This window comes from Ranitomeya imitator, chromosome 5 (assembly GCF_032444005.1).
Source record: "Ranitomeya imitator isolate aRanImi1 chromosome 5, aRanImi1.pri, whole genome shotgun sequence".
Classification (NCBI taxonomy): Eukaryota; Metazoa; Chordata; class Amphibia; order Anura; family Dendrobatidae; genus Ranitomeya; species Ranitomeya imitator.
This window is the reverse complement of record NC_091286.1, coordinates 414320804-414345424: the sequence shown is the minus strand read 5'-3', so window position 1 is coordinate 414345424 and position 24621 is coordinate 414320804. Positions and strand designations below refer to the sequence as shown.

The window sequence follows — 24621 nt, the reverse complement described above, 5'->3', positions numbered from 1 at the left end:
ACTCATAGCCTTGTTATGGCTTCCCTAGAAATGTATGGGGCCATGCTGGACCTCCTTATCGTACAGATCCATACAGTTTTTTCGTGGACTCATACAGTATTGTTGAGAGATCAATGTTTTGGGGTTAAATTGTCCTTTTTTTCTTACAAAACTTATTTCTTGCTAAGGCCATTTTTACACAATACATTTTTTTGCTGTGATTCTCCAAAATGTGGTGACTTTACAACATTTTTTTCAAAATCATATAAAAAACGCATTGGGAACGCAGCCTGTGAACACGACCTACAATAATCAAGTATTTCGGCTCAGCAGCTGAGCTCAGGGCAATTCCAGATGCATCCTAGGGACACAAGTGGCGCTGTTTCGGGTACAGATGCAACCCTTTATATGTACAGTATGTTATTCAGTAACTGCCTTACTGCATTCTTGCATCTTGAGATGGCATTGACCAGCCATGATTTTTCGGCATTTTTCTGATGTACGATTCCCTTCTGTGCACAATTGCTGGTAATATCCGCACGCTGCACTCAGGGCCCAGCTTCTTTCCACTGGATCTTCCTCCTTGTCTGCTGTCAGAATATCCTCACAATTCGGCTCAGATTCTATATTTGGCCCTTTCTCTATAAAATAATAGAAAAAGTATCTTTTTAGTGCTGTCCATGTGGACAGTTATGAGTCTACGATAAAAGCAACTTTTAAATGTTATCACAAAGTTAATATACATTTAACTAAAAGTATTAAAAGCTATTACCATGGAGGGGCTCTGAAAGTCTTGTTATTATGTTATGTGGAATGATAAATGGAAGTACCAATAGTTCACAAATCTAAACGTTTTGGAATCTAACAGGACAAAAGGTAATTACAATGGGTTTATATTCTATAATTACATTTATCATACAAATGCAGTACTTATAGTAAAAATATCCAATTATTATCCTGTAAAATATGTATTTTCTCCTCAAATATGGATATACATTTGAACCTATCTGAAAAAAAGGAAAACAAAATGAAAAATTACTTCCACCTAGTGACGAATTTAAAGGGAACCTGTCACCCCCCAGGCATTTTTAACTAAAAGAGCCACCTTGTTCAGCACTAATGCTGCATTCTGGCAAGGTGGCTCTTTTAGTTCGGGTTCCTGCCACTGCTGAAATAATCACTTTTATAATTTGGCCCTGATACTTTGAAATAGACCTGGGGGCATGTCTTTTCCCCCCGGACAGAAACGCCTCCCAGCCGTCACTCAATACTCTGCGTGCCGGGCTCCGCCTCCTCTGCCTTCATTAACGTCCCACTGGGGTTCCCGGATTTACCGCCTTGTCAGTGACCACCGCGGTGCGTCCCTTGCTTCCGAAACGACCTTCCGCGGTCAGAGCAGCAGCCGCAACTGCGACCACTTTTAGGAAGCTAACACGCAGCAGTCGTCCAATGGTTCTGCTGCGGCCCCGGCGCCTGCGCTGTAAGTTCGATTGCAGCGCAAACTGCGCATGCCCGAAAAAAGCAGGAGCAAATTATAAAAGCAATTATTTCAGTGTTTGCAGGGACCCGATTTAAAAGAGCCACCTTGACAGAATGCAGCATTAGTGCTGCACAAGGTGGCTCATTTAGTTAAAAACGCTTGGGGGGGGGGTGACAGGTTCCCTTTAAGTTTCCCAAAACCACAAAAAAAAGCTTTCCTCAATATCTATTCTTACAATTTAAAGTGAATCTGTCAAAATAATTTCACCTCCAAAATTCTAAATTATGTATATGCATATGTAGCTCATTCAGAGAGGAGTCGAGCTATACCTTTACATGGCCAGTATTTTTTTTATGTTAAGGAGAAATCAGCATTTGAATTGATATGCAAATAGGGCTGGCGAGTTAAGGTAGATCTGAAGCCTCTGTCACTCCAGCTCTATGTCCCGCCCCGCAACTTCCCCTCTTGCTTGATTTTCTTTTTCACTATGTTGCATAACCACAGCGCATTACAGACATCCTCGGCACTGTCCCACATTGTTGATCACAATCTAAAATTCCCTATCAGTATGTCTTTGGAGTGTGGAAGGAAAACTGACTATCTGGAGGAAACCCACGCAAACCCCAGTAGAACATGCAAACTCCTTGCAGAAGATTTCTTATGCATGACTTTTCAGCACTCATGTACAGATATCAATCTGACTAATGTTATGTATTTTAACATAGAAAGGTATAACATTTCTACGTAATGACTTTCAAGATCTCTGCTTGCAGTCATGGAATATTTCCTACCTTCATTGTTTATTTCCAGGCATTAATGTTTTGTTGGATGTAATGGACACACATATGCACTGCTTTTACAGCTTAAAGAAGCACTCCTCTCATCAAAGTTTTTATCCTCTTAAAATACTCTTTTGCAGTCATCGTGCTATATAGCACTGTGTACATACAATTGCTCATTTTGCCTTTCTACCCAGTTAATTCTTCTCTTTTCTCTCCTTTGTGTAGAAACAGGAAGTCTCTTGACCCTGCATTTATCATCCCCCTCTTCAACTCCTGACTCAACTGCTCCACCACACCATGTTATAGACTTTTGCAGTTACACATGACTTATGCAGCGAAAATTGACCACCAATTTCAACATAGAGCTTAGAAGGATTCAGCTAGTCACTTGTAAATTGCGTGATATCATAGACCTAATTGAAAACAAGAATTAACTGGGTAGAAGGGAAAAATGAGCAATTGTAAATACACAGCGCTATATAATAGGATGATTGCAATATATTAACAGCATAAAAACTTTGATAGAAGTGTTTCTTTAATTTATATTTGGCCTGATTAAAGAGCTTATATATTAGTGCTCTGTACGATGATAAAATAGATTTATTTTCTTATTAATAACATGGACACATCTATTATACACATTTGTCAGGGTGGCCATCTGTGCAAACAACTCTGCAGCCCTCAATTAATTTCTGCTATTCAGAATGCAAATGAGATACTGGAAATGAGGGAGCAGGAGAAATTGCTAAATGTGTAAGAAAAGGCAATGACTTGTAACTGAAAAGTATTAATAAGAGGATGCAGTTGAGATCAGCCACATATGTCCAGAGATCAACATGTACATATTAACTTTCTGCTCAGTGATTAATCTATAAAGCCGTGCCAATTCAATGGGCTAGAAAATTGGGTATCTGACTCACAGGGTCTACAAAATCTTGTTCAGCATGTGAACAAATCCACAAGTGATTTAGTCATTTACCTTAACATAGATGTGTGCAAACCATTTTTATTTACTGAAATAAATGCTTCTAAATCAATGTCAGATAGCTGTAATACTTCTGAGATGATGGCCTCTGCCTAGAAGCTTAGATTGAAATTTTTTTAGATTAAATTATTTTTACGGGTACTTATACTGAATATGTAAAGTAATGTAAGAATATAAATAACTGCAGTCAATTGCTTCCGATAACTATCAACAAGCTTCTTACATCTCTCTTCTAGAATTTTGGGACACTCTTCTTTTGCAAGTTTCTCTAGGTCTGTCATAGGCACCTTCTTCACACAGCAATTTTAAGATCTCTCTTCAGGTGTTCAATGGAATTTAGTTCCGTACTCATTGCTGGCCACTTCAGAGAATGGTCGAATCCCACTTTGCGGGGAGGCAAAATGCAGCCGCCTGATAAACACATCGGACCGCCACATCAGGGGGCCCGATGGTAGCCCCCTACTGGCAGAGCTCGGCGTAAATTCCCTGTGGCCCACCCCCTCCCTCATAGATATGCCCCTGCGGTAGGAAAAAAAATAAGGTGAATGAATATTGTAACCTGACATATTATAAAGGGTATGAATTATATGGTAAACATACTCTTAACCCTAACCCCTAACCCTAATCCCAACCCTAACCACACCCCTAGCTCCAACACACCCCTAACCCTAATCCCAACCATAACCCTAACCACACCCCTAACCCTGACACTCCCCTAACCCTAATCCCAACCCTAATCCCAACCGTAAATGTAATCCAAAACCTAACCCTAACTTTTTCCCCAACCCTAACTTTTGCCCCAACCCTAACTTTAGCCCCAACCTTAACTGTAGCCCCAACCCTAACTGTAGCCCTAACCCTAACTTTAGCCTCAACCCTAATGCTAACTTTAGCCCCAACCCTAACGCTAACTTTAGCCCCAACCCTAACACTAACTTTAGCCCCAACCCTAACCCTAACTTTAGCCCCAACCCTAACCCTAACTTTTGCCCCAACCCTAACCCTAACTGTAGCCCTAACCCTAACTGTAGCCCCAACCCTAACCCTAACTGTAGCCCCAACCCTAACCCTAACTGTAGCCCCAACCCTAACTGTAGCCCTAACCCTAACTTTAGCCCCAACCCTAACCCTAACTTTAGCCCAAACACTAACCCTAACCCTAATGGAAAAATGGAAATAAATACATTTTTAAAATTTTATTATATTTCCCTAACTAAGGGGGTGATGTAGGGGGGTTTTATTTGCTTTTATAGTGGTTTTTTTTCGCAGATTTTTATGATTGGCAGCTTTCAAACACTAAAAGACGCTTTTTATTGCAAAAAATTTTTGCGTCTCCACATTTTGAGAGATATAATTTTTCCATTTTTTGGTCCACAGAGTCATGTGAGGTCTTGTTTTTTGTGAGACGAGTTGACGTTTTTAGTGGTACCATTTTCGGGTAAGTGACATTTTTTGATCGCTTTTTATTCCGATTTTTGTGAGGCAGAATGAACAAAAACCAGCAATTCATGAATTTCTTTTGGTGGGCGTTTATACCATTTCGCGTTTGGTAAAATTGATAAAGCAGTTTTATTCTTCGGGTTAGTACAATTACATCGATACCTTATTTATATCATTTTTTATGTTTTGGCGCTTTTATGTGATAAAATCTATTTTATATAAAAAATAATTATTTTTGCATCGCTTTATTCTGAGGACTATAACTTTTTTATTTTTTTGCTGATGATGCTGTATGGTGGCTCGTTTTTTGCGGGACAAGATGACGTTTCCAGCGGTATCATGTTTATTGATATCTGTCTTTTTGATTGCGTGTTATTCCACTTTTTGTTTGGCGGTATGATAATAAAGCGTTGTATTTTGCCTCCTTTTTTTTACGGTATTCACTGAAGGGGTTAACTAGTGGGACAGTTCTATAGGTCGTTATGGACGTGGTGATACTAAATATGTGTACTTTTATTGTTTTTTTTTATTTAGATAAAGAAATGTATTTAGTGGAGCAATATTTTTTTTTTCTTTATTTAGGAATTTTTTTTTAACATATGTAAATATATATTTTTTAACTTTATAACATTGCCCCAGGGTGGGACATCATGTTATAGTGTCAGATCGCTGATCTGACACTTTGCACAGCACTGTGTCAGATCAGCGGTCTGACAGGCAGTGCTGCAGGCTTGCAAGCCACCTCCCTGCAGGACCCGGAAGGAGCCCTGTGGCCATTTTGGATCCGGGGCCTGCAGGGAGGAGGAGGTAGGAGACCCTCAGAGCAACGCGATCACATCGCGTTGCTCCGAGGGTCTCAGGGAAGCACGCCCCTCCCCGCGCAATGCTTCCCTATGTCGCAGAAACGCTGCGATCATGTTTGATCGCAGTGTTCTGGGGGTTAATGTGCCATAAGCGGTCCATGACCACTCCTTGCACATAGTGCCGGATGTCAGTTGTAATAATCAGCTGACACCCGGCGGCGATCGGCTGTGCTTCCCCCGTGAGCGTGGCCGATCGCCTATGATGTACTATTCCGTCCATGGGAAGTAGGGCCCACCCCACACGAACGGAATAGTATGTCTAATGGCAGAAAGGGGTCATTCATCCCGGCAGCATTCAGTTTCAGTCATGGGGACGGCAACAAAGCTGATACAGTCATCTGACAATGCAGAAAAGCAACTGTAACCGTGCCCTGGGCCCTGACTAACGCTGACTCTGCATTAGGGCTCAGTTGTCAGTCAAGGCCAGGGGCACTGTTACAGCCGCTGCTCTTTATTCTCAGAGTGATGACTGAAGCAGCTGTGGCCCCGCCCCCATGACTGAAACCAAATGCTGCTGCGGAGAATAAAGTTAATTTTCTCCCCTCAGCATTCAGCAACATGTAGGCACCGGACAAGTTCAGGGCCGGACTGGGACAAAAAAACAGCCCTGCCACACAAACCCCACCAGCTCACATACTCAAACACTCCCCACCCCTGATCAATGAATTTTGCTATACTTTGTCGTGCCCCTCAACAATCCTTTTAAAGGCGTTATTTGAAGAGCCACATGTGAATTGCACCGCAGTGCGCATTATCGACCATAGGTCCATTTACATGGTGCTCTTTTGAGCTCCAGTTCTCGGGATCATGGGGGTCCCAGCGGTTGGACCCCAGCAGTTGGAAAGTTCTTGTGATAAGGGATTACTTGGGATAACCCATTTAAATGGGTTTTCCAATATTTTTTTTAATTTTCCCATAGGAATACTGAAAATAATAAACCAGTATTGACCTTCCCAAAAAGCAATGTCGCCTCTCCGAGAACAGAACAGGACAGAAGAAGTCGTACTGTGCAGCGTATATAGGCAGGACAGGAGGAGTGGTACTGTGCATTGCATATACAGGGCAGGAGGAGTGGTACTGTGCATTGTATATACAGGGCAGGAGGAGTGGTACTGTGCAGTGTATATATACAGGACAGGAGGAGTGGTACTGTGCAGTGTATATATACAGGACAGGAGAAGTGGTACTGTGCGGTGTATATATACAGGACAGGAGGAGTGGTACTGTGCAGTGTATATATGCAGGACAGGAGGAGTGGTACTGTGCAGTGTATATATACAGGACAGGAGGAGAGGTACTGTGCAGTGTATATATACAGGACAGGAGGAGTGGTACTGTGCAGTGTATATATACAGGACAGGAGGAGTGGTACTGTGCATTGTATATACAGGGCAGGAGGAGTGGTGCTGTGCATTGTATATATACAGGACAGGAGGAGTGGTACTGTGCAGTGTATATATGCAGGACAGGAGGAGTGGTACTGTGCAGTGTATATATGCAGGACAGGAGGAGTGGTACTGTGCAGTGTATATATACAGGACAGGAGGAGTGGTACTGTGCAGTGTATATATACAGGACAGGAGGAGTGGTACTGTGCATTGTATATATACAGGACTGGAGGAGTGGTACTGTGCAGTGTATATATGCAGGACAGGATGAGTGGTACTGTGCATTGTATATACAGGGCAGGAGGAGTGGTACTGTGCATTGTATATACAGGACAGGAGGAGTGGTACTGTGCAGTGTATAAATGCAGGACAGAAGGAGTGGTACTGTGCAGTGTATATATGCAGGACAAGAGGAGTGGTACTGTGAAGTGTATATATACAGGACAGGAGGAGTGGTACTGTGCATTGTATATACAGGACAGGAGGAGTGGTACTGTGCATTGTATATATACAGGACAGGAGGAGTGGTACTGTGCAGTGTATATATGCAGGACAGGAGGAGTAGTACTGTGCATTGTATATACAGGGCAGGAGGAGTGGTACTGTGCATTGTATATACAGGGCAGGAGGAGTGGTACTGTGCAGTGTATAAATGCAGGACAGAAGGAGTGGTACTGTGCAGTGTATATATGCAGGACAAGAGGAGTGGTACTGTGCAGTGTATATATACAGGACAGGAGCAGTACTGTGCAGTGTATATATACAGGACAGGAGGAGTGGTACTGTGCATTGTATATACAGGGCAGGAGGAGTGGTACTGTGCAGTGTATTTATACAGGACAGGAGCAGTACTGTGCAGTGTATATATACAGGACAGGAGGAGTGGTACTGTGCATTGTATATACAGGGCAGGAGGAGTGGTACTGTGCAGTGTATATATACAGGACAGGTGGAGTGGTACTGTGCATTGTATATACAGGGCAGGAGGAGTGGTACTGTGCAGTGTATAAATGCAGGACAGAAGGAGTGGTACTGTGCAGTGTATATATGCAGGACAAGAGGAGTGGTACTGTGCAGTGTATATATACAGGACAGGAGGAGTGGTACTGTGCATTGTATATACAGGGCAGGAGGAGTGGTACTGTGCAGTGTATAAATGCAGGACAGAAGGAGTGGTACTGTGCAGTGTATATATGCAGGACAAGAGGAGTGGTACTGTGCAGTGTATATATACAGGACAGGTGGAGTGGTACTGTGCATTGTATATACAGGACAGGAGGAGTGGTACTGTGCATTGTATATACAGGGCAGGAGGAGTGGTACTGTGCAGTGTATATATACAGGACAGGTGGAGTGGTACTGTGCATTGTATATACAGGACAGGCAGAGTGGTACTGTGCAGTGTATATATACAGGACAGGTGGAGTGGTACTGTGCATTGTAAATACAGGGCAGGAGGAGTGGTACTGTGCAGTGTATAAATGCAGGACAGAAGGAGTGGTACTGTGCAGTGTATATATGCAGGACAAGAAGAGTGGTACTGTGCAGTGTATATATACAGGACAGGAGGAGTGGTACTGTGCAGTGTATATATACAGGACAGGAGGAGTGGTACTGTGCATTGTATATATACAGGACAGGAGAAGTGGTACTGTGCAGTGTATATATACAGGAGGAGTGGTACTGTGCATTGTATATACAGGGCAGGAGGAGTGGTACTGTGCATTGTATATACAGGGCAGGAGGAGTGGTATTGTGCAGTGTATATATGCAGGACAAGAGAAGTGGTACTGTGCAGTGTATATATGCAGGACAGGAGGAGTGGTACTGTGCAGTGTATATACAGGGCAGGAGGAGTGGTATTGTGCAGTGTATATACGGGACAGGAGGAGTGGTACTGTGCAGTGTATATATACAGGACAGGAGGAGTGGTACTGTGCATTGTATATACAGGACAGGAGGAGTGGTACTGTGTATTGTATATACAGGACAGGAGGAGTGGTACTGTGCATTGTATATATACAGGACAGGAGAAGTGGTACTGTGCAGTGTATATATGCAGGACAGGAGGAGTGGTACTGTGTATTGTATATACAGGGCAGGAGGAGTGGTACTGTGCATTGTATATACAGGGCAGGAGGAGTGGTACTGTGCAGTGTATAAATGCAGGACAGAAGGAGTGGTACTGTGCAGTGTATATATGCAGGACAAGAGGAGTGGTACTGTGCAGTGTATATATACAGGACAGGAGAAGTGGTACTGTGCAGTGTACATATGCAGGACAGGAGGAGTGGTACTGTACATTGTATATACAGGGCAGGAGGAGTGGTACTGTGCATTGTACATACAGGGCAGGAGGAGTGGTGCTGTGCATTGTATAAATGCAGGACAGAAGGAGTGGTACTGTGCAGTGTATATATGCAGGACAAGAGGAGTGGTACTGTGCAGTGTATATATACAGGACAGGAGGAGTGGTACTGTGCAGTGTATATATGCAGGACAGGCAGAGTGGTACTGTGCATTGTATATACAGGGCAGGAGGAGTGGTACTGTGCATTGTATATACAAGGCAGGAGGAGTGGTACTGTGCAGTGTATAAATGCAGGACAGAAGGAGTGGTACTGTGCAGTGTATATATGCAGGACAAGAGGAGTGGTACTGAGCAGTGTGTATATACAGGACAGGAGAAGTGGTACTGTGCATTGTATATATACAGGACAGGAGAAGTGGTACTGTGCAGTGTATATATGCAGGACAGGAGGAGTGGTACTGTGCATTGTATATACAGGGCAGGAGGAGTGGTACTGTGCATTGTATATACAGGGCAGGAGGAGTGGTACTGTGCAGTGTATAAATGCAGTACAGAAGGAGTGGTACTGTGCAGTGTATATATGCAGGACAAGAGGAGTGGTACTGTGCAGTGTATATATACAGGACAGGAGAAGTGGTACTGTGCAGTGTATATATGCAGGACAGGAGGAGTGGTACTGTACATTGTATATACAGGGCAGGAGGAGTGGTACTGTGCATTGTATATACAGGGCAGGAGGAGTGGTGCTGTGCATTGTATAAATGCAGGACAGAAGGAGTGGTACTGTGCAGTGTATATATACAGGACAGGAGGAGTGGTACTGTGCAGTGTATATATACAGGACAGGAGAAGTGGTACTGTGCAGTGTATATATACAGGACAGGAGGAGTGGTACTGTGCAGTGTATATATACAGGGCAGGAGGAGTGGTACTGTGCAGTGTATATATACAGGACAGGAGGAGTGGTACTGTGCAGTGTATATATGCAGGACAAGAGGAGTGGTACTGTGCAGTGTATATATACAGGACAGGAGGAGTGGTACTGTGCAGTGTATATATGCAGGACAGGCAGAGTGGTACTGTGCATTGTATATACAGGGCAGGAGGAGTGGTACTGTGCACTGTATATACAGGGCAGGAGGAGTGGTACTGTGCAGTGTATAAATGCAGGACAGAAGGAGTGGTACTGTGCAGTGTATATATGCAGGACAAGAGGAGTGGTACTGTGCAGTGTATATATACAGGACAGGAGGAGTGGTACTGTGCATTGTATATACCGGGCAGGAGGAGTGGTACTGTGCATTGTATATACAGGGCAGGAGGAGTGGTACTGTGCATTGTATATACAGGGCAGGAGGAGTGGTACTGTGCATTGTATATACAGGACAGGAGAAGTGGTACTGTGCATTGTATATATACAGGGCAGTAGAAGTGGTACTGTGCATTGTATATACAGGACAGGAGGAGTAGTACTGTGCATTGTATACATACAGGACAGGAGAAGTGGTACTGTGCAGTGTATATATACAGGAGGAGTGGTACTGTGCAGTGTATATATACAAGAGGAGTGGTACTGTGCAGTGTATATATACAGGACAGAGGAGTGGTACTGTGCAGTGTATATATACAGGACAGGAGAAGTGGTATTGTGCAGTGTATATATACAGGAGGAGTGGTACTGTGCAGTTTATATATACAGGAGGAGCGGTACTGTGAAGTGTATATATACAGGAGGAGTGGTACTGTGCAGTGTATATATACAGGACAGAGGAGTGGTACTGTGCAGTGTATATATGCAGGACAAGAGGAGTGGTACTGAGCAGTGTGTATATACAGGACAGGAGAAGTGGTACTGTGCATTGTATATATACAGGACAGGAGAAGTGGTACTGTGCAGTGTATATATGCAGGACAGGAGGAGTGGTACTGTGCATTGTATATACAGGGCAGGAGGAGTGGTACTGTGCATTGTATATACAGGGCAGGAGGAGTGGTGCTGTGCATTGTATATATACAGGACAGGAGAAGTGGTACTGTGCAGTGTATATATGCAGGACAGGAGGAGTGGTACTGTGCATTGTATATACAGGGCAGGAGGAGTGGTACTGTGCATTGTATATACAGGGCAGGAGGAGTGGTACTGTGCAGTGTATAAATGCAGGACAGAAGGAGTGGTACTGTGCAGTGTATATATGCAGGACAAGAGGAGTGGTACTGTGCAGTGTATATATACAGGACAGGAGAAGTGGTACTGTGCAGTGTACATATGCAGGACAGGAGGAGTGGTACTGTACATTGTATATACAGGGCAGGAGGAGTGGTACTGTGCATTGTATATACAGGGCAGGAGGAGTGGTACTGTGCATTGTATATACAGGGCAGAGGAGTGGTACTGTGCAGTGTATAAATGCAGTACAGAAGAAGTGGTACTGTGCAGTGTATATATGCAGGACAAGAGGAGTGGTACTGTGCAGTGTATATATACAGGACAGGAGAAGTGGTACTGTGCAGTGTATATATGCAGGACAGGAGGAGTGGTACTGTACATTGTATATACAGGGCAGGAGGAGTGGTACTGTGCATTGTATATACAGGGCAGGAGGAGTGGTGCTGTGCATTGTATAAATGCAGGACAGAAGGAGTGGTACTGTGCAGTGTATATATACAGGACAGGAGGAGTGGTACTGTGCAGTGTATATATACAGGACAGGAGAAGTGGTACTGTGCAGTGTATATATACAGGACAGGAGGAGTGGTACTGTGCAGTGTATATATACAGGGCAGGAGGAGTGGTACTGTGCAGTGTATATATACAGGACAGGAGGAGTGGTACTGTGCAGTGTATATATGCAGGACAAGAGGAGTGGTACTGTGCAGTGTATATATACAGGACAGGAGGAGTGGTACTGTGCAGTGTATATATGCAGGACAGGCAGAGTGGTACTGTGCATTGTATATACAGGGCAGGAGGAGTGGTACTGTGCACTGTATATACAGGGCAGGAGGAGTGGTACTGTGCAGTGTATAAATGCAGGACAGAAGGATTGGTACTGTGCAGTGTATATATGCAGGACAAGAGGAGTGGTACTGTGCAGTGTATATATACAGGACAGGAGGAGTGGTACTGTGCATTGTATATACCGGGCAGGAGGAGTGGTACTGTGCATTGTATATACAGGGCAGGAGGAGTGGTACTGTGCATTGTATATACAGGGCAGGAGGAGTGGTACTGTGCATTGTATATATACAGGGCAGTAGAAGTGGTACTGTGCATTGTATATACAGGACATTAGAAGTGGTACTGTGCATTGTATATATACAGGGCAGTAGAAGTGGTACTGTGCATTGTATATACAGGACAGGAGGAGTGGTACTGTGCATTGTATACATACAGGACAGGAGAAGTGGTACTGTGCAGTGTATATATACAGGAGGAGTGGTACTGTGCAGTGTATATATACAAGAGGAGTGGTACTGTGCAGTGTATATATACAGGACAGAGGAGTGGTACTGTGCAGTGTATATATACAGGACAGGAGAAGTGGTATTGTGCAGTGTATATATACAGGAGGAGTGGTACTGTGCAGTGTATATATACAGGAGGAGCGGTACTGTGAAGTGTATATATACAGGAGGAGTGGTACTGTGCAGTGTATATATACAGGACAGAGGAGTGGTACTGTGCAGTGTATATATGCAGGACAAGAGGAGTGGTACTGAGCAGTGTGTATATACAGGACAGGAGAAGTGGTACTGTGCATTGTATATATACAGGACAGGAGAAGTGGTACTGTGCAGTGTATATATGCAGGACAGGAGGAGTGGTACTGTGCATTGTATATACAGGGCAGGAGGAGTGGTACTGTGCATTGTATATACAGGGCAGGAGGAGTGGTGCTGTGCATTGTATAAATGCAGGACAGGAGGAGTGGTACTGTGCAGTGTATAAATGCAGTACAGAAGGAGTGGTACTGTGCAGTGTATATATGCAGGACAAGAGGAGTGGTACTGTGCAGTGTAAATATACAGGAGAGGAGGAGTGGTACTGTGCAGTGTATATATACAGGACAGAGGAGTGGTACTTTGCAGTGTATATATGCAGGACAAGAGGAGTGGTACTGAGCAGTGTGTATATACAGGACAGGAGAAGTGGTACTGTGCATTGTATATATACAGGACAGGAGAAGTGGTACTGTGCATTGTATATATACAGGACAGGAGGAGTGGTACTGTGCATTGTATATACAGGGCAGGAGGAGTGGTACTGTGCATTGTATATACAGGGCAGGAGGAGTGGTACTGTGCAGTGTATAAATGCAGGACAGAAGGAGTGGTACTGTGCAGTGTATATATGCAGGACAAGAGGAGTGGTACTGTGCAGTGTATGTATACAGGACAGGAGAAGTGGTACTGTGCAGTGTATATATGCAGGACAGGAAGAGTGGTACTGTACATTGTATATACAGGGCAGGAGGAGTGGTACTGTGCATTGTATATACAGGGCAGGAGGAGTGGTGCTGTGCATTGTATAAATGCAGGACAGAAGGAGTGGTACTGTGCAGTGTATATATACAGGACAGGAGAAGTGGTACTGTGCAGTGTATATATACAGGACAGGAGGAGTGGTACTGTGCAGTGTATATATACAGGGCAGGAGGAGTGGTACTGTGCAGTGTATATATACAGGACAGGAGGAGTGGTACTGTGCAGTGTATATATGCAGGACAAGAGGAGTGGTACTGTGCAGTGTATATATACAGGACAAGAGGAGTGGTACTGTGCAGTGTATATATACAGGACAGGAGGAGTGGTACTGTGCAGTGTATATATACAGGACAGGAGGAGTGGTACTGTGCAGTGTATATATACAGGGCAGGAGGAGTGGTACTGTAAAGTGTATAAATGCAGGACAGAAGGACTGGTACTGTGCAGTGTATATATGCAGGACAAGAGGAGTGGTACTGTGCAGTGTATATATACAGGACAGGAGGAGTGGTACTGTGCATTGTATATACCGGGCAGGAGGAGTGGTACTGTGCATTGTATATACAGGGCAGGAGGAGTGGTACTGTTTATTGTATATACAGGGCAGGAGGAGTGGTACTGTGCATTGTATATATACAGGGCAGTAGAAGTGGTACTGTGCATTGTATATACAGGACAGGAGAAGTGGTACTGTGCATTGTATATATACAGGGCAGTAGAAGTGGTACTGTGCATTGTATATACAGGACAGGAGGAGTGGTACTGTGCATTGTATACATACAGGACAGGAGAAGTGGTACTGTGCAGTGTATATATACAAGAGGAGTGGTACTGTGCAGTGTATATATACAGGACAGAGGAGTGGTACTGTGCAGTGTATATATACAGGACAGGAGAAGTGGTATTGTGCAGTGTATATATAGAGGAGGAGTGGTACTGTGCAGTGTATATATACAGGAGGAGCGGTACTGTGAAGTGTATATATACAGGAGGAGTGGTACTGTGCAGTGTATATATACAGGACAGAGGAGTGGTACTGTGCAGTGTATATATGCAGGACAAGAGGAGTGGTACTGAGCATTGTGTATATACAGGACAGGAGAAGTGGTACTGTGCATTGTATATATACAGGACAGGAGAAGTGGTACTGTGCAGTGTATATATGCAGGACAGGAGGAGTGGTACTGTGCATTGTATATACAGGGCAGGAGGAGTGGTACTGTGCATTGTATATACAGGGCAGGAGGAGTGGTGCTGTGCATTGTATAAATGCAGTACAGAAGGAGTGGTACTGTGCAGTGTATATATGCAGGACAAGAGGAGTGGTACTGTGCAGTGTATATATACAGGAGAGGAGGAGTGGTACTGTGCAGTGTATATATACAGGACAGAGGAGTGGTACTGTGCAGTGTATATATGCATGACAAGAGGAGTGGTACTGAGCAGTGTGTATATACAGGACAGGAGAAGTGGTACTGTGCATTGTATATATACAGGACAGGAGAAGTGGTACTGTGCAGTGTATATATGCAGGACAGGAGGAGTGGTACTGTGCATTGTATATACAGGGCAGGAGGAGTGGTACTGTGCATTGTATATACAGGGCAGGAGGAGTGGTACTGTGCAGTGTATAAATGCAGGACAGAAGGAGTGGTACTGTGCAGTGTATATATGCAGGACAAGAGGAGTGGTACTGTGCAGTGTATGTATACAGGACAGGAGAAGTGGTACTGTGCAGTGTATATATGCAGGACAGGAAGAGTGGTACTGTACATTGTATATACAGGGCAGGAGGAGTGGTACTGTGCATTGTATATACAGGGCAGGAGGAGTGGTGCTGTGCATTGTATAAATGCAGGACAGAAGGAGTGGTACTGTGCAGTGTATATATACAGGACAGGAGAAGTGGTACTGTGCAGTGTATATATACAGGACAGGAGGAGTGGTACTGTGCAGCGTATATATACAGGGCAGGAGGAGTGGTACTGTGCAGTGTATATATACAGGACAGGAGGAGTGGTACTGTGCAGTGTATATATGCAGGACAAGAGGAGTGGTACTGTGCAGTGTATATATACAGGACAGGAGGAGTGGTACTGTGCAGTGTATATATACAGGACAGGAGGAGTGGTACTGTGCAGTGTATATATACAGGGCAGGAGGAGTGGTACTGTGCAGTGTATATATACAGGACAGGAGAAGTGGTACTGTGCAGTGTATATATACAGGACAGGAGGAGTGGTACTGTGCAGTGTATATATACAGGGCAGGAGGAGTGGTACTGTGCAGTGTATATATACAGGACAGGAGGAGTGGTACTGTGCAGTGTATATATGCAGGACAGGCAGAGTGGTACTGTGCATTGTATATACAGGGGAGGAGGAGTGGTACTGTGCAGTGTATATATGCAGGACAAGAGGATAGGTACTGTGCAGTGTATATATACAGGACAGGAGGAGTGGTACTGTGCATTGTATATACCGGGCAGGAGGAGTGGTATTGTGCATTGTATATACACAGGACAGGAGGAGTGGTACTGTGCAATGTATATATACAGGACAGGAGAAGTGGTACTGTGCAGTGTATATATACAGGGCAGTAGAAGTGGTACTGTGCATTGTATATACAGGACAGGAGGAGTGGTACTGTGCAGTGTATATATACAGGAGGAGTGGTACTGTGCAGTGTATATATACAAGAGGAGTGGTACTGTGCAGTGTATATATACAGGACAGAGGAGTGGTACTGTGCAGTGTATATATACAGGACAGGAGAAGTGGTACTGTGCAGTGTATATATACAGGAGGAGCGGTACTGTGAAGTGTATATATACAGGAGGAGCGGTACTGTGCAGTGTATATATACAGGACAGGAGGAGTGGTACTGTGCAGTGTATATATACAGGACAGAGGAGTGGTACTGTGCAGTGTATATATACAGGACAGGAGAAGTGGTACTGTGCAGTGTATATATACAGGAGGAGTGGTACTGTGCAATGTATATATACAGGAGGAGTGGTACTGTGCAATGTATATATACAGGAGGAGTGGTACTGTGCAGTGTATATATACAGGAGGAGTGGTACTGTGCAGTGTATATATACAGGACAGGAGAAGTGGTACTGTGCAGTGTATATATACAGAATAAGGCCACGTGTATTTCTCATCAGTATTTGTAAGCCAAAACCAGGAGTAGGTGATAAATACAGAAGTGGAGCATATGTTTCTATTCTAGTTTTCCGCTGATTGTCCCACTCCAGGTTTTGGCTTACAAATATTTATTAAAATACTGACCAAATACTGAGCGTGTGAACGTGGGCTTAATACAGGTACTCATTAGGGTGAAATCACACGTCACCAGCATATGTCATCGGATGTGATATGCCAATGATACTTGGCTCTTGCTCTGCTGCAAGCGTGAGTCGAGTGTCAGTGCTCCAATGCTCTCGCATCACAGGTGTGGAGGAGACACAGAAATTAATTTCTCCATCTCCTCAATGGTCTGACTCACCGTGCATCAGACTGCAACATCTGCTGAGAAAAAAAAACGACTGAACATGGATAGCAAGTGAGAAGAAAATCGTACCACTTTTCTGGAAGAAAATGGAACCGATTTTTTTTATACTCTTTATTAGCCCATGTGGCAAGATTTCATTTACATATCAGAGAAATGTTCAGTATTATGGATCCGAAACATTGCCACATGGGCCAATAAACAGTCCGCCACTTTTCTCACAATTAATTGAAGTGATAGATAGATAGATAGATAGATAGATAAACAGACAAATACACATGCATACATACATAATAAGAATAGATACTGAGAATTAGGGCAGAGACAGACTTCCGTATTTCTCGTGGGAGAATCGCATCATAAAACTTGTACTGGCTGTCGGCTCTCTTGACTTGAGCTTGACAGCTGCATAGTAATCCATCATGCTGTCATGCTCCTGTCAGGAGAGGTGCCAGCCAGTCCACGCAGTGCAATGCGATTATCGCAGGAGAAATATGGCAGTGTGACCTTTCTCAAACTTGAGGCTTGAGAAAGGTCTGTACCCAGGACCGAAAAGTCGCCACATGGGCTATTAAAGAGCACTTTTGTGAATCTGGATATGGTATGCTGCTTCAACTTTTTTTGAATCTAGATATATAGATACACACGTGTACATACATAATAAGAATAGATACTGAGAATTACACCATTTATGCAGAACAAGAGAAGTATACATAGCTCCACAATATAAGATATATACTCGAGTATAAGTCGACCTGAGTATAAGCCGAGGCACCTAATTTTGCCACGAAAAACTGGGAAAACTTATTACCTCTAGTATAAGCCGGGTATGCATTGTCCCCTCATCCATATCCTGGTATGCATGGCTCCACATCCCTGTCCTTGTATGCATGGATCCCCATCCCCATCCTTGTATGCATGGCTCCTCATCCCCATCCTTGTATGCATGGCTCCATATCCCCATCCTTGTATGCATGGCTCCTTATCCCTGTCCTTGTATGCATGGCTCCTTATACCCTATCCTTGTATGCATGGTTCCTATAAAAAAAACACATCCTACTTAGCTTCCCTGTGCGCCCTTGCATCATCTCATTCCGTGGCTCCGCTCATTAAGGTAATGAACATTCACTCCATGCCTATGGGAGTGGAGAGGAGTGAATATTCATTACCTTAATGAGCAGGGTCACATGATCACTCAGCCTGAAGAGCTGCTGGTTCCGGAATGAGATGCAGCGAGGGCACGCAGGGAAGGTAAGTAGGATGTGTGCTGGAAACTGATGGCTGCGGCTGTAACTGTGTGCATTATAAGAGAACTTAATATTCACTGCCAGCGCAGTAAATATTAATTTCTCTTTAGCAGTGGCACAGGCTTTAGCAGCAGCCGCCGGTTCCTGCCTCTGTGACCTGCTGCTACCCCTGCCCCGTTGTCTTTCTGGGACAATGACTTGTGTATAAGCCGAGAGGGGGTTAAATAATGTGCTAAAAATATCGGCTTATACACGTGTATATGCGGTATACTACAATCTACTATATACACAGCTGCATTATATACCTTGTTAAGGAATGTATATACTATATAGTGTAGAGATGTGGCAGTGTATATAGAGTAAATTCCACACTATATACACAGCACCATACTATATAAACATATCTACAATATATGCTATATATACATACAACTCTATAATACATTAAGACAGCATTATACTATATTATAATGCATACATCACATAGGAGACACACATATCCTAATACAGCATATTATTCCTGAACACTCTTTTTCGGTGATTACTTTGTATCTCCGTTCATACTGCACGCACACACACAAATGATACACCATTTGAAAGGCAAACTTGACCCCTTCAGCAAGAAAATAGCCAAACAAGCCATGCATCTATGAAGTGATCACAAAATACAGTTTAAACATTAATTTTCATAAACCTGCAGTAAGGAAAAATGACCTGCAGGTGGCACCAATCTATCCCAAAGCACACTACCACAAAGCTGCTTACAGACATCACTAACAAATCCTAACATTTACCTTGGGGGCTTTCCAGCTTGCCGAACTCCTTGCCTAGCCGATTTCAGTCACATTGGAGGATTGCACATTTCACTGCAGGTGAGTCACATATGAAAACACATTTGTAAACATGCACTGCCTATTCAATTGCACACTTGCTCTGTTTATACTCCACCGACACCCACAAATGATACACCATTTCAAAGGTCAAATTACCTGCTGGTGGCATTTGCCTTGGGGTCTTTCCAGCTTGCCAAAGTGCTTGCCCAGCCTATTTCAGGCAAATTCGAGGATTGCGCACTTCACTGCAGGTAACTCACATGTGCAAACACATTTGTAAACATGCACTGCTTTTTCGGTGATTACATCGCCCCACACACACAAATAATACACCATTTAGGTAAGGGAGATAATGTTTACTACCTTGCAGCGGCATTAGACAATGCTGCTGTATCTTACTTAATAATAATCTTTTTATTTATATAGTGCCAACATATTCTGCAGCGCTTTAGAGTTTGCACACATTATCATTGCTGTCCCCGATGGGGCTCACAATCTAAATTCCCTATCAGTATGTCTTTTGAATGTGGGAGGAAACCGGAGAACACCAATGCTAACACTGGGAGAACATACAAACTTTTTGCAGATGATGTCCTTAGTGGGATTTGAACCCAGGACCCCAGCGCTGCAATGCTAACCACTGAGCCACCATGCCGCTTCATTTATTGCTCAGTATCTACTGATCGGTGAGGGTGTCGAGTGTGGGAACCCTAACATACAAATACTGATGAACTATCCTTTGGATGGGTTATTGATATGCAAGTCTCAGACAACTCATACAGTAGCTTTAGGGTATACTGGCTCTAATTAAGGAGCCCCAACTGTTCCTCAAGTCTAGAAATATCTGGATGTCTACTGGTACTACATGTACAACTATATGTTTTGGATATACTTTTGCACCTTGCTTCACACTACATACATACGGTAAATGCTACTGACCTCTACATTGTGTAGTTAGGCTTCTACATTCTGGGAAGAGGCAGACGGTGCATCTTGCACACTCATGTTGACGAAGGCTCTGTTCTTTTACAGCTCCTTCCAAAGCCTGTAGTGCTGTTTTAAGAGCAGCTTCTAGGATTAATGTCCCCCTGTTAGACAGAGCTGTGAAGAATACATTAACATATGAACATAATAAAAAGTATAAAAAGAAATTTACCCTACCAGAAAGTAGAACCTTTAGATAATTATGCTTAAGTCAGTGTAGTATAAAACAATTTCACAGTGACACAAAACTATGACAGCGCTCTGATGGGCTGAAGAATGTACCAAACCAGTGTGTGACCAGAATAATTAGATAGGGGTCATTTATACTAGGAAACAGCACTGAGAATTAATCGTACATAGCAACTGGTTCTGGCCAGTGCCATGGTATTCAATGGGGTACATCCTCATTGGCCTTGTGCAATGGCCATGGGCACTTAGTGATTGGTAGATTCTCTTTCTAGGAAATGATGACCTCAGCACAGATGCATGAAATCTGCAGAGATTGCACCCCTTTATGTGTCCCGAACTCACCTTGTAGGACATGGGCTGGTAGTCTGTATTGCTCCCTACTCACTGGAGCACAGTAAATCAGCTGGGGTGCCAGGTACGATACAGAAAGCATTGTCCAGTATAGGAGTTGCATTTTATACAACTCAATTATATTGCACGATAAAGAATGAAGTATTTCTCTCCGCCTTGTTATTCTTGGTCAGTGTGTGGAGCAATCTTCATTCAGATGACTGCCTTGGGTCCGCTATCTGGAAGTGTGTTCCTCAGCATCACTCTACTGTACACGTCCCGCAGTCTTCTCTTCTGTCCCTCCCTTATATACTGCTCTCTCGCTACCTCTCAGTTACTCTGCAGGCAATGTCCTGTTTGTGTGTTGTCCCTCTACTCTCTGCTTTTGTCTTATTACAGCCTCTTCTGAAGATGACAGTTAGACAATACACAGCATGGTTTGTGGAGCTGTATATGTCCAGGACCACAGGAGGGGGTCTTGGGGCAGAAAGGACAGTTCCCAAGCGTTTGGATAAACTGCTCAATTCATTAATGCTTTGACACAGATGCCAGGATGGGAGGAGGTGGCGGGAGGGGGCATGCCGGGTGGATGGGGTGAGAAGAGAAGGGTTTGTGTTCATTAGCACCAGGGTTGTTCTTAAGCCTCACTACATCATCCTCTATTATGAACATTTGGTTGGACTGTACTATAATTACATTCCGCCATGTAACATCTAACCTAACGTAAACTTGAGTGACTTCACTGCGCTATACCTTGAGGGAAACACTGGAAAACGCAAAGTAATCTTTCATAAAAATTGAACCAATACGTAATGTAACATTCATGCCTAATAAATGTGGAATAATCTTAATTTATCGTATGAGATTTCACTACTATTGCTCAAACAATAGATCTACTAATATTGGATCTCCTACACTGATTGTGATGCTAGATACATCTTTAATTCTTAGAGCAGCCTGAATTCTGAAATTCAGAATACTTGGAAATATTACTGAAAGTTATACAATATCACTAAAAAAAACTCACCTAGTAATAACAGTAATTCCTAGATTTCAAGACACCCCATTTGCTCTGTGAAGCAAATATTAATTATTAGAAAAAAAGAGATTAATTATGTGACATCAGAAAGGGCAACTAGGATGCTCGTAGGGAGGACCTGGCTGGATCTAGCTGAGCTTGTGAAATGAAAGAGGAAGAGACAGAAGGAAATTCGGGAAGGGGGTCATGAGTGCCAGCATTGCCTGAATGAGAGCATTGTAGTCGGGAGCAGAGCGGGCGGCTCTATCAAAGCTGTGCCCTGCTGATCAGAAGAGAACCGCTTCTCTTGATCATTTTCACGCTTTCATCCTCTCCAGTGAAATGATGTCGCTTCAGTTCTCTTTGGTCCTTAAACCGCCGATTCTGAAAGAAAAAATAAAAACAGATGGAGCTAAAGATGGAGGAATGATAACAAGTAAGGACAGAAATATGGGCAGGCTGGATAAAAGGGGAAATTTTATCTGGCAATGTATAGAAGAGGATATGTTACTCCTGAGATAAGTATAAGGCAAATTTACTGTATCTGATTGCTGCTCGCATAAATCAAATAATTTGTGAATAAGCAGCTTATAAAACTATGAACCTATGCAGTGTTCTCCAGGAGGTTGGGAGTTCATTGATATTCAGTCCTTCTATTTGGGTACACTGAGTAGACATTGGGTATGTTGATCCATGAGATCTAAAATTGATCCTTGCCTCTGCAAATAATTTTCGTTTATACATTTACATTTTTCCTCCTGTTCTTCCATGAGCCATAACTTTTTTTTTTCCATCAACATAGCCATAAGAGGCCTTGAGTTTTGAGGGACCAGTTATAGTTTGGAATTACATTATCCATTTTACCATAAAATGTACTGAAAAATGAGAACCAAAATTACAAGTGGGATGAAATGGTGAAAAAAATGCATTTATGCAACCGTATTCAGGGCTTTATTTTAACGCATTTACTACCAATGAAGGACATAGCACATCATGAGCGGGTGACAGTTCCCACATCATGACGTGGTACAGGTGCTTCTCACAAAATTAGAATATCATCAAAAAGTTAATTTCAGTTCTCCAATACAAAAAGTGAAACTCATATATTGTATAGAGTCATTAAAAACAGAGTGATCTATTTCAAGTGTTTATTTCTGTTAATGTTGATGATTATGGCTTACAGCCAATGAACACCCAAAAGTCATTATCTCAGTAAATTAGAATACTTTACTGTATAACACCAGCTTGAAAAATGATTTTAAAATCCGAAATGTTGGCCTACTGAAATGTATGTTTAGTAAATGCACTCAATACTTGGTCGGGGTTCCTTTTGTATCAATTACTGCATCAATGCGGCGTGGCATAGAGGCGATCAGCCTGTGGCACTGCTGAGGTGTTATGGAAGCCCACGTTCCTTTGATAGCAGCCTTCAGCTTGTCTGCATTGTTGGGTCTGGTGTCTCATCTTCCTCTTGACAATACCCCATAGATTCCCTAAGGGGGATAAAGTCAAGCGAGTTTGCTGGCCAGTCAAGCACAGTGATACTGTTGTTTTTAAACCAGGTGTTGGTACTGTTGGCAATGTGGACAGGTGCCAAGTCCTGTTGGAGAATGAAATTTCCGTCTTCAAAAAGCTTGCAGGCAAAGGGAAGCATGAAGTGCTCTAAAATTTCCTGGTAGACGGTTGCGCTGACTTTGGTCTTGATAAAACACAGTGGACCTATACCAGCAGATGACATGGCTCCCCGAACCATCACTGATTGTAGAAACTTCACACTAGACCTCAAGCAGCTTGGATTGTATGCTTCTCCATTCTTCATCCAGACTCTGGGACCTTAATCCAATCACAGAGGGCAAAAAAAAAGATTCTTCTCACCTCCTTGCGTTCACTTCTTACATTACATGAGTGATATTTACTGTAAATAGCTCAGAAAACGCCAAGTCCTCGCTGCACACAGAGTGACTGCAGACTTATCATTTTAGACCAGACAGTATAGTCCTCCATACAGTATTATGGGCACCACATAGTCCTGCATACTAAATTATGAGCATCACATAGTCCTCCATACAGTATTATGGACACCACATAGTCATCCATACAGTATTATGAGCACCACGTAGTCCTCCATATAGTATTATGGGCACCACCTAGTCCTCCGTATAGTGCTATAAGCCCCATATATTGCTCCATACAATATAATGGGCATCACATGGTCCTCCATACAGTATAATGGGCCCCATATATTCCTTCATAGAGTATAATGGGCCCCATATAAAGCTCCATACAGTATAATGGGCCTCATATATTGCTCCTTACAGTATAATGGCCAAACACAGTGCTTCATACAGTATAGTGGCCCCATATAATGATTCATGCAGTATAATGGGCCCCATATAATGCTCCACACAGTATAATGGCCCCTACACTGCTCCATACAGTATAGTGGCTCAATATATTGCTCCATACAGAATAATGACCCCTATATATTGCTCCATGCAGTAAAATTGATCCATATAATGCTCCATACAGTATAATGGGCCCCATATATTGCTCCATATAGAATAATTCCAATATATTGCTCCATACAGTATAATGGCCCCACACAGTACTCCATGCAGCATACTGGCCCCATATATTGCTCCATGCAGAATTATGGCCCCCATATATTGCTCCATGCAGTATAATTCCCCCATATAATGCTCCATACAGTATATAATGGCCCCACATATTGCTCCATACAGAATAATGGCTCAATATAATTCTCCATACAATATAATGGGCCCATAGATTGCTC

General features: G+C 43.2%; 1 protein-coding gene across 3 annotated transcripts in view; it reads right to left on the bottom strand.

Moving 5' to 3' along the window:
• PRSS56 (serine protease 56) overlaps window positions 1-21090 on the bottom strand; it is a 76559-nt gene extending 55469 nt beyond the window's left edge. For 2 of the 3 annotated variants that reach the window (XM_069727027.1, XM_069727026.1), the window contains exons 1-3: window positions 20822-21061; window positions 20246-20407; window positions 420-620 (exon numbers count right to left, since the gene is read on the bottom strand). In XM_069727027.1, the coding sequence (XP_069583128.1) occupies window positions 420-620; window positions 20246-20407; window positions 20822-20933 (475 nt within the window). In that variant the 5' untranslated portion in view covers window positions 20934-21061. Of the gene's footprint in view, window positions 1-419; window positions 621-20245; window positions 20408-20821 lie in introns of all 3 variants that reach the window. The other variant, XM_069727025.1, reaches the window with a different exon arrangement.
• Window positions 21091-24621: the final 3531 nt, after the last annotated feature.